Genomic DNA, 18,078 nt, shown 5'->3' with positions numbered 1-18,078 from the left:
GGTACGAATAGCAATAATTGTAAATGTAAATTTAGCACGTGTTGAATAACCTGCAATTTCAACGTTACATAATATTAGACCGCGTGAATGGGAAGCGGGGTTATTAGGAGTGCTGAAGCACCCCTAATATTTTCCTGGGGGTGCTGCGGAAAGTAAATTTTTCTAGATGGTGGTTAGCGGCCATCTTGAATTTGATATGAAGATGATCCTATACTGCAATATTAATGACACAAATGGAATCAACATACCAAATAACTCACGATAAAAGGGTATTTTTCATGATTCCAGGGGCAAAGGGTTAACAAATTGTGGGCCGAAAATCTAAAAAGGAAACAAAAAGAGCGAATGAAGACGTAATTTCACTGCCTACTTTATTCAACGCAATAACCAAACTTGGATTGAGAGATTTTCGATGACTTCTGAAAGAAGGCCCACATCTCTGTGTTTGATGAATCATATCGCATGGAATTCAAGCCAGTCGTATGAAAAAAATTCTTATTTACGAATACAAAAATTATATACAATATGATTTAGTCATTTTCGCATTATACTTAATTAAAATGGCAGTACCATTGTTTTGTGGGACACGCTGTAGACAGTGTACAATGCTTAGTATGTTCGTCCTCTTTTAAACACCGGCGCTGTAGTTTTAACATTACTGTTTTTAAAAAGAGCACACAAACAAATAATTATTGTTGTGGCCGTATTGTATTGTATTTATTTAATCACGGTAAAACTTACATTCAGTCACAGCAGACTGCTTTTCAGCAAGTCTGTGAACATTAAAAAAACATGTAAAAGTGAGACAATACGAAAGTATTATAAAATATTACAGTAACACATAATATAAGACATACATAATTAAAATGAAAAACAATAAGTAAACCTGCATAAAACCGCAGTGCAAAGAGAAATCATAGAAATTCTCTAACCCCCCCCCCCGCCCCTGCAGATGAGTTAGAAGTAGATGGAATTAACTGATTTCATAAATAAAGAGAACTGATGCAATTGACGGTTATTACTTGGTAAGGAATTAAATAATTGAATACCAATATAGAGACCACCGTCCCTTATAAAATTTGTTTTTGGTTTTTCGAGATTAATCCTACCCTGGTAATTTCGAAGAGAATAATTACTTTTCTTATACTTATTTTGGAGCACAAGAAAGATGGAAGTAGTCCATGAAGTAATTTAAATATAAAGGAAACTGCCTGTTTTTTCCATCGCAATTCTATCTTGTCAATGTTCAGAGTAGAATACAACAGGTTAGTACTGTAACTATAATCAACTCTTAAGACCATACGCAGTGCTCGATTTTGAAGAACACTTAATTTTTTCAGTAAAACTTTCCCTGCATTGAACCATACTATAGAGCAGTAATCAAAGTGTGGTTGAAAAGGTGATTTGTAAAGCATTATAGCAGTATTCAGACTGATGTACGGCCTGAGCCGTTTCAAACAATACAGGGTTTTTGTTGCTTTCGTCTTAACGAATTTAACATGTGCATTCCAGTTAAGCGGCGCACTGAGCATAACGCCAATGTATTTACACTATTCCACTCTTGATTTTATCACCGTCAATTTGAACTTGTGCATTTGCAAATGCTAATGATTTACGTCTTGATCCAAATATGATAAATTCACATTTCTTAGGGTCCAGTAATAATTCATTACATTTCAACCAGTGTGAAATCCGTGCCAAATCTTCATTTAGACAAGAACATAAATCAGAAACATTATCTGAGGAATAGTATGTACAGGTATCAGCGTACATTGAAATACTGCTAAACTTTACAACAGTAGAAACATATCATCTATGAAAAATTATAAACATCAATGGACCATTTATACTCCCTTGCGGAATCCCACATGTAACTGTATTATAAGAAGAAAATGTATTATTGATAACTGTTACATGTTTTCTTAAAGTTAAATAGCTTTGGAACCATCGTAAGCTTGACTCATCGAACCCCAGAAGATCAAGTTTTCTTAACAGAATATCGTGGGAACCATATCAAATGCTTTCCGAAGGTCAAGCGATACGAAGCCAACAGCGTGCCCAATATCCAATTCTTTACGAATATTTTCTGTAATTGTAAAGAGGGCGGTATTTGTTGAATAATTGGGGCGAAATCCCAACTGATTATTAAAAAGTATATCATTATCAGAAACATATTTATATACTAGTTTAAAAACAACCTTTTCCATTATTTTCGACAGTACAGGCAATATGGAAATCTGCCTATAATTAGTAGGATCCTATAAGTTACCACCTTTAAATAATGGCGTGAGCCTAGCCATTTTCCATTCTAATGGAACTATTCCCTGCTTAAGAGAAAAATTTATTCTGTGTAACAATGGTGAAACTGAATCTTTTAAGATACAGGTTGGTATACCATTTAATCCTGAAGACTTATTTTTTGGAATCTCATTAAAACACTTTATTATATCGTTCTGTGTAACTTCATTAAAAGAAAACACAGTTGAGCGTTTGATTGTTGGTTCAAACGTTTTCTTAGCCAACTGGGCACCATCTTTAAGTTCTTTGGTTATATTTGCAAAATAATCATTCATATAGTTTGCGATGTCTTCAGAATCTGACAATATACTACCACCAATATCAAGTGATTTCAAACTTTTACGTTTGTTTGGAAGGATTTTACCCAGCACTTTCCATATTCCAGCACTATTGCCAGAGTTCTCAATACAAGTATATTCCCTTTTGGATTTACGGCGCTTTGCCGTGACTTGATTACGTTCAGTCTATATTCACGCCAGACATCTGGGTCACCAGATAAGATCAAGAAGCTTCATCATTGTTAAAATCTGTTCATTGATCCATGGAACACTTTTCTTACGACGTTTCACAGGTGCAAACCTATTAGAATATCATTATACATATTTAGAAAATTATCATTGGCTGTGTTTACATCATTTTCAGAAAGGATCTGAGACAATGAACATTCATGCAGTTCCTTACAGAATGAGGAAAAATTCATTTTTTCAAATCACGATAGGTGACATAACTGTGCTTAGAAAATGTCATTTTAGTTTTTCCTAAACGTGCAACAATCATGTAATGATCACTTAATGAAACTGTTGCAACATCACAGAATTGAATTATTGAATTATGTCATCATTAGAAGAAAATAGTAAATCTATAGTTGAGGAAGACGTGTTAGTTACCAAGGTAGCTTTTGAAATATATTGATTCATATTATAATCCCTGGCAAGCGATAATAATTTTTTAGTATGAAAATTTTGAGGTTTCTTTGATACATCACAATTCATATCACCAAGTATGATAAAATCAAGACACCGAGAATCAAGATATTTTAGTAACAAATTAAATCATCTAAAACATCTTTCTTTGAATCTGGTGGTCTGTACCATGTCACAAGGTGAAAAGGCTTTTGTTTCTCAATAACGATCTTAATACATATTAATTCCAAGCGACCAATATCATGTTCTTGCATTTCAAATACAATTTTATCTTTCAAATATATAACGACACCCCCACCATGTCTATTTCGGTCCAGTCTGATAATATCAGAGCCACATATGGAAACTTCAGAGTCAAATACATGTATATTGCTATCCAACTTTGTTTCACTGAGAGTTAAGATATCCAAATTGCTTTGTTCTAAAATATGATTAATTTAACAAAGTTTCATACGATTGCGGTAGATAGCGTCCCTTACATTGTATCTGCTGAATTTAGCGATGATAATTCTAGGCTTACTGCTGGACTGTCGATTCCGATCCTTCGTCAACACTTGACGCTGCTTGCCTAGATATAAATAGTCTATTTGAGCGGTCGATGTCGGTCGGTGCTAGATACCCATCTTATCCTTCGCTAGATTGATGATTGCCTGATCCGTTGTTTCATTGGGTTTTTCTTTCACTCCATGAAACCTCAAACAGCTCCTTCTACTATACTGTTCTCGCTCTTCAGCACTTGACTCTATCTTTGACACACTTTTTGTCACTTTATTCAGTTTTACTTCCAGCGACTGTAGTTCTCGCATTTTATTTTGAAGTTCTAGTTGGAGACCATCATGCAAATCACTAGCAATTTTTTCATAAATCTCGGAGTAAATTGCGTCAACAATGCTCATTATTGACAACACTCCAAATCTGAAGAAAATTGAGTGGTTGTAAACAAAGTCCTAGATCCTTGTAAAAACCAATTCAGTTAAATCCACTTTTTATAAATATTAACAGTACAATGCACCAAAAATTCAAAAGTAGACATGGTAGAGCAAGGCATAGAAGACATTCAACAAGTCGAGTCCAAGAAGCAATTCGGGAGTGTGACTGTGATAAGAGATTAGCTAATATGATTATGTCAAAATCTTAACATCGGTTACGATTTCAATGTTCATACCCCATATTGGTTATGTGACCTGGATCTCTCGCAAGATGACTAATGATACCTGATTACCCGTAAATGTATGTCCAAGTTTCATGAAATAGTTTCATATACTTTCGAAGTTATGACATATCATACAAAACAAAATTCAATGTTGATACCACAACGTGGTCAAAGTTCATTGACCTAAATGACCTTTGACACCCATCATGTGACTTGAAACTCATGCAGGATCAGTGGCGTACAGTGGGTCATGGCATTAGGGGGGGGGGGCACCAGCAAAAATTTCGGGTCACTTAGGGAGCGCGCGAAGCGCACTCAATTGTCAGGTATACTGACCTAATAGAGATATTATAAGGACATGCAGTGCCATTAAACGGATATGTATCTCACTGATTAAATAATGCGAGCGCAAAGCGCGAGCTGAATTTTTTTTATATTGATAGCTAAAAATGGACATTATAAGCAAATTGTTTTGTAATCATGATACTTAACTGTCTCGCTAAACAAACAATGCGAGCGCGAAGCGCGAGCTAAAATTTTTGTATATACTGACCCTAAACAAGGAAATTTTAAGAATTATATTTTAGAATCCATTAAGAGTATAAATATCTCACCATAGTCATCTAATGCTAGTGCCATCCTTTGCTGATTTTATTAGAATTACATCTAAACACAGTCATGAAGCACCTTTTGTAGTCATTGTAATCATGATTATCATACGCATCTTACTAATCGAATACTGCAAGCGCAAAAGCGCGAGCTGAAAATTTAGGAAATTTAGACATGAAGAGGGATATTCTAAGGCTTGTTTGTAGGAATTCACTAAGACCCCACGTATTTCACCAACCAAATGATGCGAGCGCGAAGCGCTAGCTAAAATTTTTTGATATTCTGATCAGAAAAATAGACATTTTAAGGACTGATTTTAGAAGTTCATGAAGAGCAGAAATCTCAACAATCCACTAATGCGAACGTTAGCACGGACAGGAATTTCTTTATATTAAGACCTTAAAATAGGGCAATAACTTTCAGTAGTCATGAAAAAGAAGAATATATCACTACTTAAAACAATAATAACTCTAATTGCGAGGAAATATATTATTTTGTTGTATATTGATTTGAAAACGGGAGGCTTTAGTACAGCAGGTTTATTTATCTCGTTAAACAGTCTATGCGAGCACCAGGAACAATGAAGACACACTTAAGCAAATGTTTCATAAAGTAATGAAAAAATGCTTCTTATGTTATATAATATGATATAACACTATAATGAACAACAATTTCTTTTTCTCCCACTACGTTTCTCTTCCTTTTTCCCTCTTTTTCTCCTTTTTTTTGGCCAGCCGATGGGGGGGGCACGTGCCCCCCCACCGTAGTTACGCCACTGTGCAGGATGATCAGCTTTACTTGGTTATACCTTGGTCACATTTGCTCTAAGGCAAACGTACGGCGAGTCGAAAACAGCCGTGTTAACATGTGATTGTACCAGCTGCATATGGTTTTAGTAAAATTGATAAAACGGCTGTTTTCGACTTGCCTAACTGTCAAATTCGCAAAAACATGAGGCTTGGTCTTACATTACTTGCTGGACTAATTTCACATGATTTGATATTCATAAGGAAAATAAATTGCAACACCAAAAGTGATAATTTTTTTTAAATGGGCATAAGCTGAATGCATCGCAGAGACGGTTATCAAAACCAGGCTAATAAATCGTAACTTGCGTCTAAATAATTGTTGTTAATCCTATATTGTGGCGTCTATTTTTTCTTCCACCTTTTTTTTTTACCGGGTAAAAACCCATTCACTCACTGGATCCGCGGCTGCCCCCAGTAACGGTTACTAAACCAAGTGGACAATGGACCATAAGGGTATTGGACTAAGCAGGTATTGGACGAGCTGTCAATCGGACCAAGTGGGCATTGGACGAACTGTCAATCGGACCAAGTGGGCATTGGACGAACTGTCAATTTGTTTAAGTGGGTAGTGGACGAACTGTCAATTGGGCCAAGTGGGCATTGGACGAACTGTCAATTTGTTTAAGTGGGTAGTGGACGAACTGTCAATTGGGCCAAGTGGGTATTGGACAAAAATGGCAGGCAATTGGACCTACTGGCGAGGATATATACGAACTGGCTATTGGAAGAAGTGTCACATGTGAACAGCTTTCCCTTTGATGGACTCTGAAATACTCCCAAAATGTCTCTTTTTTTCTTATCGTGATGCAAACTCTTTATCCATGATGTAATATTTAAAAATATGTATTACATGCCCTCCTATAGAAATAACAAATGATCTACTGATAGATTTGATAAAAGAGGCAGTTTAAGTGAATAACTACTAAAGTATTGGGGAGAGTTGTTCACAAGTGACATCACATCTTTGTCGCATTGCCAATATGATGATCTCCATAGCAATAGTGATCGCAATACACAAATGCTCATAACTTTCTTATTATTTGTCCGATTTTCTCAAACTTTCGTTGATCTGTTTCTTTGATTTTTCTGTTTTCACACAAGCTATCTTGTCCCAAAGGTTTCATTCTCCTTTAACTTTGTTATGATTTGAGAGTCAAATGAGCTGATACTTTGAACCTCTACTGTTCGAGATTTATGTCACAGTTGGCTATCCATAGTCTTAGACCAGAGTTTAAATTAAACCCGACTTAAGTAACTGGCCATTATGTTTAAGATCAACTGAAATAATATTATATCATGGAAGAATTGTTTGCCCCATTGTATGTTTTCATGTGTATATTCGGTGATCACATAGGCGACAGTTCTACATGTTCGACATCAAAGATCTTGATGGCATTGCCAATGCGAAGATCTCTACAGCGTTTAGTGTTCTCCACAGTCAAACGCTCATAACTTTCTTTTGGTTTGTCCAATTTCATTCAAACAGGTCATATTCTCCATTTTTTCTGCTTGAACTCGAACTTACATTTTTTACTCCTTTCACGTTGCAGAAAGTGGTATAACAATGACATTGAACAAAACAGCCGCCAGATTGAACAACTCATCCCATTCCATGTTCAGCTCTAGATGAACACGCCCTCAACACAAAGTAACGATCCTATCACAATTGATAATGAAAGAGATTTTATTTCAACAAAGTGACTAAGACGGATAACTTAATTTTGGATACAGATGATTCCTCTTGAAATTCAGAGTGGAAATGACACGGTGCTTTGGAATAAAGTAAATCAAAGACAACATAATGTAATATAAATCGCATTCCGATGAAAAATCAGATATCTATCATAATTTTTGTTATTCGTTGAAACAGTTCTTTGAATGCAATAGTGAATAAATTATCCTGTCCCCATTTTCGTTTTCGTAATTCATTAATTTTATTGTATATAACATCTCTTATAAATAGATTAGTTGCCGCAATGAAAATATGGCACATGGGATCGTCTGTTAATCACATTTTTACATTCTTTAACGAAGACAGTGTGAATAATTGTGACTTCATGCAATAATATGCAAAAGAATAGGGAAAGATGATATCATCGGCTTCCTTATTGCCCATTCATGATGACATACAGTGCGTTCCACAAAAAAGGAAACCGTGATTCTCAGTTATTTGTTCCAACTTACAATATGCATATGGTTTATGGTCTCACATCATCATGAAAATCTTTGCTTTTCTTTACTTCAATACATAATCATTGATAATGGGAGTAATCGTTCACGCATACACAAGTACTGGCAAAGCACGCAAGTTGCGCAAAGAAAGTTGTAGAGAATTTTTAAGGATTCGAAAAGGATGGCTAATTGGCAAATTTATTGGTATTCTTTGTTAATTTTCCTTCACCTATATCTTTAAAATGAGAGTGGATGCAGATTCATACGTGAGATCCTCTGCAAATCTTTTCCGACATAACTCAAGATTTGTTTTTTTTTCTATGCAGCAATATGCGTGAATAATTAATTTGGTCTCAAATCTAGGAAGATATTTCATTTTTACTATTAATCTTAAATTCACAATCGAAGTATATCTATTGATTTTGATAGCTATCTCTAAAAATTAGTTTCTTTTTCGTGAGGAGACGAAACATATTTCAACGAAATGTAGTTAAAAACAGTTTGAAATGACATATATCTTTGTTGTTTGTCATCGGACCTCGGTGATTTTCAACACTTTGCCTCAATTTTACTCATTTTGTGTTTGTAAGCCTGATTTATCCCTTGAACCAGTACTCCACATATTTTTATCCAATAATCACAAGACACCCAGCTTTAGCTCGAGCATTCAAGGAATCAATCCTGCTGGGTACCTATTTACATCACCTGGGTTGAGTGCAGCACATTTTGGGTAAATTTCTTGCTGAAGGAAAACACGTCATGACTAGAATTCGAGCCTATGTCGCACTGGTTGAAAGATGAGTCATAACCTTTAGACCAATAATAATGATATCAATATCGATGATGATAACAATAATAGTAATAATGATGATGATGGTAATGATAATAATAATAATATTTTTTTTAAATAAATTACCTTTTAATCATGAAAAAAGGGAATCAATTACAATAAAGGGCCCAGGTTATCAGTTCTAAACGAACGTAATACAGGGCAACATAAATTGAATACAGCATAGGTATACATAAACAAACATAAAACAAGAGATAATAATTATTTACATATCATTTAATGAATGAACTTCCGAGGTTTGGGACTTTGGGATTTCAAGAAATAAATCAAATACTTCAAAAGTTAAATAACTGAAATCAACTATATATAGTCCAAACAGATAGCTACAATATCTATATATTACATTTCTGAAAGTTCATTTGTTATTATCTTTATCTATTGTCTATCTTCTAGAATTCAAAATATATCTTTACTCAAAGAAACGATGTATGGATCGACCATAATTAAACCAGAATAAAAAGGATACACTGTATACCACGAGCGTAAATCCACGACGTCATACTATTCGAGTGGAAGGGGGGGGGAGGAAACAACAGTTCATCCTCCCCTGAACAATAGGTTATCCGTTTGGATTTAAGTCAGTGGTCATTACACATGAGCTTTCTTTGACCCTACCATTGACTCCATATATATTTAAATTGTATTAAAGATTTAGAAGCATTTTTTGGAAGTTTGAAACACAAAACAGTCATAGGAGTTGTGGCAGCAATGTGGTATTATGGTAATGGTATTTTCAATAGACTAAAGCTTATGATTAAAATAGTACTAGGAGTGATAAGGCGGCTTCAAATTGTGCCCCTGGTGCATATACGTCGATTTTGAAGCCGGTCCTGACGTCGGCTTTAGAGCCGCCTTCACTGCGGGAATTTGACCGAGACCGAAACCAATGACGGTAAGGAAGAGTGAACATGCTGCGAAAGCGCATACATTCGTAATTCTGATGCTTCGTTATTCCGAAGGTTCGTAAGTCAGAAAACGAAATAAGGTTCGCAATTCCGAAGGTTCGTTAGTCCGGAAACGAAATAAGGTTCTTTAATCCGAAAATGAAATAAGGTTCATTTTAAGTAATCTATTTATGTAGGGGCGTCGATCCATTTTCAGATTGGGAAGGGCAAAATCATTAACATTCAAAAGATTGATCGATCGTACAAAACACCCACCCTCCAATGATTAAAATTTGTATCTAAAAGAAGAATAGATGCGAGCGCGAAGCGCGTGCTGAAAATTTTGATATTTCGATCTGAAAAAATGACAGTTTAATTGACGTTTTTGATAAAGAACAAGATATATATCCGAGAAAAGATGATTGCAAATCGAAGCAGTTCTTTTGAGGCTTATCTGAAAACGGGACATTTACATTCACGTATTTAATCATGAAAAGTATGGGTTTTTGCTACAGAAATTATGCGAGTGCGAAGCGCGAGCTGAAATTTTTGCATTCCAATCTGAAAATCGGACATTATTTTGAGCACAATTTTAAATAAAGAACGACTTGGTATCTCAATCTTGATTGCTGATCATTACAATCTTGTTTTTTTAAAACATATCCAAAATTATTGTGTGTGGGGGGGGGGGAATTATATGTTTGCCGTCCAATATTTTCATTGATGGGGCGATCGCCCCCCTGCCCCCCCCCCCAGGATCGACGCCTCTTTATTTATGTATTCCATGAAGTTCTCAAAATATTTCTTTTCAGGTCTGATCGTTAAAACTTATCAGCTGACGCTGCGTGCTCACATTTTCATTGTAATTATACATAAGCCTACTTCTGTATGAATTCTGACAAACTTCTAAAAATCCCTCTTTATGACAGTTTATCAAAAATTTCAGCTCGCACTTCGCTGTCGAAGTAATGAGTTAACTCCATACGCGTCTTCTTCATAATCACAAACATTGCTTAGAACGTTCAATTTTTAGGACGAAATTCCTGAAAAATTTCTGTAAAATTTATTTCGCTTCCCGCGTTCGCATTATATTCAATCAGGGATTATTATATAATATTATCTTGTTTGTAAGAATAAAGCTAAGAATTCACTTTTCGGACTACCTCTTCAAAGAAAAAAAAATCAGCTTTGAGCAGCCGATTGGGGAAAATGTGAATGAAATCCCCCCCCCTATTGTAATAAGCTCAATCCACATAAATGTGTGCCCCTCCCCTCTCATTCCGAAAAGCTGGCTACGATGGCTGCGGATGGCTTTTTTGCCCCTCCCCAGTCAAAAAGGGGTCTTTATCATCCTTATTCTGGTCCAAACATTCATCCTCCCGCGCGAAGCGATTTTTTAAAGGTTTATAAGTGGTTAACACTTTTAGTAGACAACATTTCGGATTTTTTTTTGACAAAGCAATTTCAAAATGGATCTACACGCTCCTATCGATATTTGATTTGATAACTTCTATAATAATTTTGCTCTTATACTGGTATTATTTAATAGGTTAATAGTAGTTTTCTCATTGAATGCATTTACATTCATTTATTTGTTTGATGTCCAGTAGTCTTTTTTGTAAGTTGTAATTATTGTAAACATGTTCAGTTTGATCCTTGTACCTTTGTATCATGTACATTTATTTATGTTTGAACCGAATAAATAAAATGAATAATGAAATAAAAATTTGCAGGTCTAGCAATGAGAGAAAAACATGAACTAGCGTCACAAGCCTATGATCATCCATTTAAGGGAAATATTCTTGTTTTTTCCAAAATGAAGTGTACCTTTTTTGAAATTAAATACCCTTTTTAAAGTATATATTTTACATCATCCCAAAGAATATCTCAAATTTGTTTTGTTATTGTGATCAGTTTAGTAAGGTACTCATCGTTTCTGGCTATAAAAAGGCTTAGAATGTCCATTTTCCAGGCAGAAATATATTTTAAGCTCGCGCTTCGCCCTCGCATTATTTGATATACCCTATTAACTTAACGCAGTCATTACCAGGTTCATTTTCTGGTCAGTGTATTTCAGCTCGCATTTCGCGCTTGTGTTATTCCTCAGTTAGATTCACATCTGTTTAATGTTTGGAAAAATTGCTCAGAATGTTTTATTTTAGCTTCTTATTGAAATGTCAAAAAGTTTGAGCTTGCTATTCACGCTCGCAACACCTCCCAAGGATGCCCTTTTAACAGTAATTGACCCCTTGCCCCCCCCAAAAAAAAAAAAACGAGTTTTACAACATCAGCTTTGAAATGTTTCAAAACCACTTGCTCGTTGCACTCTCTCGCGAAAACTAAGGCCTAAATATATATCTTACCATAATCAGAATCACTTCAAGAGGCTTTGCTCTACTTTGCTCCTCCGCACTTTTTGCCTCCCCATCCTCATAACTATTGAACAGCAATAGTGCCCCCCCTACCACACTTACCCTTCCGGTTTTCCAGCTACGCCACCGATTATTTCATTTTTCGGATTAACGAACCTTCGGGAGAACGAACCTTATTTCGTTTTCGGATTAACGAACCTTCGGGACAACGAACCTTATTTCGTTTTCGGATTATCGAACCTTCGGAACAACGAACCTTTGGAATAACGCCACAAATATTCTGATTAACGAACCCTTTTTCGCTTTCGGATTAACGAACATCGATGTCTAGGCAATTTACGTGTTTCGGAATTACGAACCTTCGGAATAACGAATCTCAGGAATTGTAACCCTGTGAAAGTATAGCAGGAGAAAAATGTCGTGTCGCCTCTCACATCTAATGTTCACGTGGTCTTAAAATGTTTTTAGTTCTTTGCCTCTCCCTATCAGATGTCCAGTGAAGAGGTCCAGAAGTGCATGAGCAATATTTTGAGCATCCATTCTCTAAATTAAGGCCTATATTCATTTTCATATTCATCTCAGAATATTGGCACCCGATATTGGAGTAAATTCTTAAAAGTGTATGCACATAAAAATACCTTTCCAAATCGATGCTCTGATGAACCCCTCATGGTGTTATAAGGATAGAGAACATGACGATTATGATGGTAATATTGATTGCTGTACGTATATACGCACGATGATTTTCGTTTTCTCTCTCGATTTTTTAATGTCTTTTGTTATTGATCGACACGATTCCTTTCAGATATTGTAAGATAAAGATGGAAGGATGAGGAAAAGAAACTTGCATGATGTAATACTAACATGTTTATGTTTTTATTCTTATTTTTATAATAATCTACCCTCCCAGCAACAAAGTGCATGGGCATGATGGTTGTGACTCGTTTATTTTACCACCCTTGATTTTTTTTCAATATTCTGTAGACTCCGGTTCATGATATAAACAAAGTGGAGAACATACACAAGAAAAGTGAAATTTAAAAGAGTGTAGAAATGGAATATGCCATTAAAAAAAAGACAAGAATTCTCCAAACGGCTCATTTTCATATAATTTTTCTGAAAGTTTCAGCTCGCGCTACGTGCTCGACTATTTAGGTCAATGATGGAATATAGTGGTTCATAACTTACAATTTGAATGTTTTAGTTCCCTCACGTCTAATTTCACCAGATTTGTATCCCATTTGCACCATTCCACCATCATTTCTTTTTTCAAGTGGATATTTACACAAAAACTGAATGTGTTCATATCATGCTTTCTTGTTTTGAAGCCTAGTATTGATATCAGTTGACCAAAGAAAATGAAGACATTATTAAGAAAAAATCAAGAAATGCTTATAAATACGTAACAATTTCTATATCCCTATTGACTTTCCTCTCATTCTACACTACGCCTCTACAAAATAAAGAAAATCTGGATTACTGCGAAACCGTCTGCTTCTATATCGATTATATCGATTGTTGAGTTCCGTTTAGTTCTTACACAATGGACAGTTCGTGCTTCGGTGCTCACGTTGGTGAATGCCTATTGATTCATATAAGGGAGAAGACCCATATTATCAGTTCACGAAGGAAAGTGCATTTTCAGCATAAGACATTGCTCAGAGAGGACATGTCCGCTAGCTATTATCGCTTATGAACATAGAGCGGCCGGGTGTGCATGTACACGAACCTTTGGATCGTAATGCCGGGATAAGGTAATACCTACAGCGACAGACAGGCTTTAGCTGCAAAGTATCTGGGGATGCAGAGGTCTTGACCAACTTAACAACTCAGACAACCAACGGAGACTGTGAAGATGGCAATCAATGAACAAATATTCTGTCTGAAAATATTTATCGTGATAACCATTTCATCACTCGCCGCTATGTTCACATTGCTATATCATTACAACGAGTTGTTGAAAACAATTTCTGTAAAGAAGGATTATTATTCATTGGGCACCCGACAATTCGTCATCTCCTCCAAGGATGAAGCCGCAGATGAAATTGATACTGATTTTGAAAATATCAAATTTATTTCTTTAAAGGGTGCCTCTAAGCCAGTGATACAAGGACTTGCCCATAGTATTAGCAATGTTGAACGTGATGTCTTAACATTCAATATTGATGATTCTTTAAAACCACTATCGGATATACCAATTGAAGAGAGCAGTCTTCTCCACAAGATTCAACAAAAACAGAAAGACACCGACTTTAAATGCGTTATTAGGGTTGCCAAGTATTGTTCATCTCGTTGTCGTACCGTTGCACCTGGAAACCAGTCAAGAGAGTGGAATCCATTTAGATGTGAATTCAGCGAGTTCTGTAGGTTTGAGACAAGTTTTGTTGGTCAACCCTCTAAGGAACTCATGCAGAGTTTCGACGTTGTTTTCTTCATACCTGGGTTTCGAGATAGACATTTAAATGAAATGATTGCTTTGCGACCACCGGGACAACTATGGATCATATCAACAAAAGAGAGCCCTATTCATGACATGGGCTATGCACCTCCAGGTTTAACAGGAAACCCTTTCAATCTCACCATGACCTATGCGAGAGACACTGATATCGTTTTCCCATACGGCAGTGTGCAGAAAATAAAGGCTCTCCCAGAACCTCCTCCAATACCCAAGAAGACTAAATTGATAGCAGCGATGAATGGTAATTGCAATCCTTACTATTGGCAAAGGACGGAGTTGATCAATGAGATTCAGAAACACCTCTCAGTCGATTTCTACGGGAAATGTGGTAAGGCGGGAAAGCTCCCCCAAAAGAACACAACCGAAACGCTTCAACAATATAAGTTTTACCTTTCGTTCGAGAATAGTGAATGTCGGGATTATATCACGGAGAAAGTGTGGAAGAATAGTCTCTCTAATGGAATCGTTCCTATAGTCTATGGATCAACGCGTGAAGGCTACGAGAAGACACTTCCGAAGGATTCTTTCATTTTCCTTGAGGATTTCAGCAACATGAGTGCATTTGTTGATTACATTCATGCGCTTGATGAAGACGAAGCGCGATACAAGAAATATTTTGATTGGAAAATTGATAGCAAAATCATCCTGCATTCTCCATCAGCATTCCGAGGTCAAAAACCTGGGCTTAATTTATGTTATCTGGTGAAGAAATTGATCCATGTCTTCTTCTACCCAGAGACCTCGTGGAAGAAAAGGACTCCAGATTTTGCTTCTTGGTGGCTGGGACAGTGTGATGATTTCCATGCTGACAAGAAAGTGCTGGGATTCAATGTTCGAAGATCAAAGGAAAAGCAAGCTGAAATCGAACAGAGGTGGTAGAACTGGTAATACAGAATATAATAAATGATTTATTGTTTGTTGTTACTTTGGGTAAACACATATACCCACTTGACTCGATTTCAACTTCGGTATGGGGTTAAACATTAAAGTCTGAGTTCTTCAATTACTGATCAGCAGCCTTTTTCTGCAGGAGGACTAAGTAAGCTCAGTCTCGAAGGAATACAAATAAGAAAGTGGAATTGCGGATGATGAGGGCAATATCGTGTTTCGGTATGATCAGGCGGAGAACTCAACAAAGTATTGATAAAATTCATAAGGAGTTTATTCATGTCTTTGAGTGAATTAATAATTTAACGATAATTACATATTTTTGATATTTAAGTTTAAGCCTTTGATGCACAAATGCTGCGACATGGTTAGTTTGTTCCCGCATTTTACATCTCAAGATTACACTTTGAGGTTTTTTTTCTAAGCATTTGTGGATGAACATATAACTTAGGAGTATAGTTGTACGAGTAGCATGCAGTATTGTGAATCATATATACACAACACGCCATAATTCAAGTGACCGATAAAAGGTAGAATTTGTTTATATCGGGTAATAATGGTCATCAGAATTTCCAAATACGATAAGACTACTTCTTGATTGTTGTCATACATATATTATTATTTTTGGGATAAAATTAAGAGGGTGCAATTTGACTCATCAGAACGAAGTATATGATTGCAACAATCGCTGATAGTATTATGATAAACAATATTTTTGGCCATTTTGTGTCATGAGGTCGCTACCAAAAAGGGTTGTGCTGTTACATCTGTTGGTTAGGGAGCCATGCCAACAAATTTGGTATAATTTTAAAGCTAAATCCATTAGCCAACATCTTCAAAGACGAAGCACCAAGGGAGGTGCCGGATTCTGAAGATTTGGTTTTTATTTTAGGTGAAACGTTAATATTTTGGTGAAAACTTGAAAACTTTATCTCAACCACAAATTCGATATCAAATGAAGATAAGAATATTCATCTTTACTGTTAATTTATTGAAAAAAACATGTTTGGCATTGTCACTGATAAACAAGGCAAACCATTGAAAAAAAGAAATAGAAAATTTGTCGCTGTTTTTCTTTTTTCCTCAACAATTCTTCTACATCGACACATATCTTATTCACAGTTATTCTTGATTCCAATGTAGCTTTTGTGTAAAAGAACACAGAAAATATGATTTCTACTATTCTCTAGGATGAAAGGAATTCTTGGAATTAATTGCTGCAGATCTGAAAGGTCACATGACGCAGGTCTGAGACATTAAAATCAACAATATGTGAAGAGTCTTAAAAGCATTATTTGGTCTAATGTTACTATAGTTTCTTCGAAACTGTTTGTTGCATATACCATCAATCAAATGAACACATCATATATGCCAATCAAGTAATGGTGATGCAGGCAATAATAAGACACACACTATATATGTTTTTCCTAAAAAAAGATTGGCATAAGTTCGGGTTGATTTTGAAATATTTTTAAAACAATAAACCCAATAAAATATACATTGCAAGAAAGGTCTGACTCTGTTCAACGCAAAAATTTAAATCATTTTTAATCATGGGGGGGGGTATACAAATTAATTTGATTGCAAATATGAAATGGATTTTTTCCTTTCCAACACAATATAACACTTAGCCTTACAATTAATGTTATTTTTTCATGCATATTTGGATTCATTAAGGAATTTCCTTTTAGAAAATATACACTTTCCATATCATAGGTTGTATGATTAGTGAGATGAAGACTTTTTAATTAAAAAAAAACGACTAAAAAGCAAAAATCACCTTGTAACGCAGAAGTAGGCGAACCTGATGACACATGACCCTTTTTATCAGTTGTTTTAGATATCAGTATGATTCACGTTCAAATTCATTGCTTACTATTTCTGAAATTCTGCCTTTTTATTCTCAAATCTAAGATTTTCCAATATGCTGTGCTAATTTTAGCTACCTCAATTTATTAAAGTTTATATATAACCAAATCTCCGGTGCGCGGGTGGGTGCCACGGGGCGGGGGCGGGCGGTAGGAAGGGGCGTCCGCCCTTAAAAATTTTTAGAAGTAAAAACCAAACGAGAACAATAAGCAGACCCCCGCCCCGAAAAAAAGAGAACAGAAGGTCGTAAAAATAGGGTTTTTATTTGTTTAATCAATTTGTTTAATCATACAATGCCCGTATTAAAAAACCACGTCACCTTTGTCTTCTTCCTCTATCAAAATACGGTAATGCTGCCCCTGTCAGTGATTTTTGTCTTTCCAAGGTGATTAATTGCACTTGCAAAAATCGTAACAGATAGGATCCTTCAAAACATAATTTTTCATAACTTATGCTATGACAAGTATGTATGAAAACCGCCAAATGTGTATTTGTTTCTACATTATCATGTCAAAATGCTTCCTATGCATATTTTTGTGAAATCAATAAAACATCTATCCATTAACGTTTTCTTGAATTTCGACCCAGCTTCCTTTCATTTTTCCTTTTTTTGCGATTCGAGATTTGAATTATAATACTAAGAAGAACAACGGGCATTTATCATGTTTATATAGCGCCTTCTGGAAACATTCTATTCCGAGATGCATACAACACTGGAAAGGATAAGAGAATCTAGCGACCGAGTCCAAGCGAGCAAAGCGAGCGAGGGGGGAGGGTGTGAGAGGGGGTGTCC

The 18,078-nt window shown here is 35.8% G+C and overlaps 1 protein-coding gene across 1 annotated transcript; it reads left to right on the top strand.

The window, feature by feature from the left end:
• The first annotated feature begins 13,677 nt into the window (after positions 1–13,677).
• LOC121416092 (alpha-(1,3)-fucosyltransferase C-like) lies at positions 13,678–17,850 on the top strand. Its single transcript, XM_041609549.1, has one exon. It carries the CDS (start codon positions 13,926–13,928, stop codon positions 15,405–15,407), a length of 1,482 nt encoding a protein of 493 aa, XP_041465483.1. The 5' UTR covers positions 13,678–13,925; the 3' UTR covers positions 15,408–17,850.
• Positions 17,851–18,078: the final 228 nt, after the last annotated feature.

Source organism: Lytechinus variegatus, chromosome 5 (assembly GCF_018143015.1).
Source record: "Lytechinus variegatus isolate NC3 chromosome 5, Lvar_3.0, whole genome shotgun sequence".
NCBI lineage: Eukaryota > Metazoa > Echinodermata > Echinoidea > Temnopleuroida > Toxopneustidae > Lytechinus > Lytechinus variegatus.
This window is presented reverse-complemented; position numbering and strand designations above follow the sequence as displayed.

Excerpts from the sequence above, each read along its gene's own strand:
- LOC121416092 (XM_041609549.1), top strand. The coding sequence starts at position 13,926 with ATGGCAATCAATGAACAAATATTCTGTCTGAAAATATTTATCGTGATA.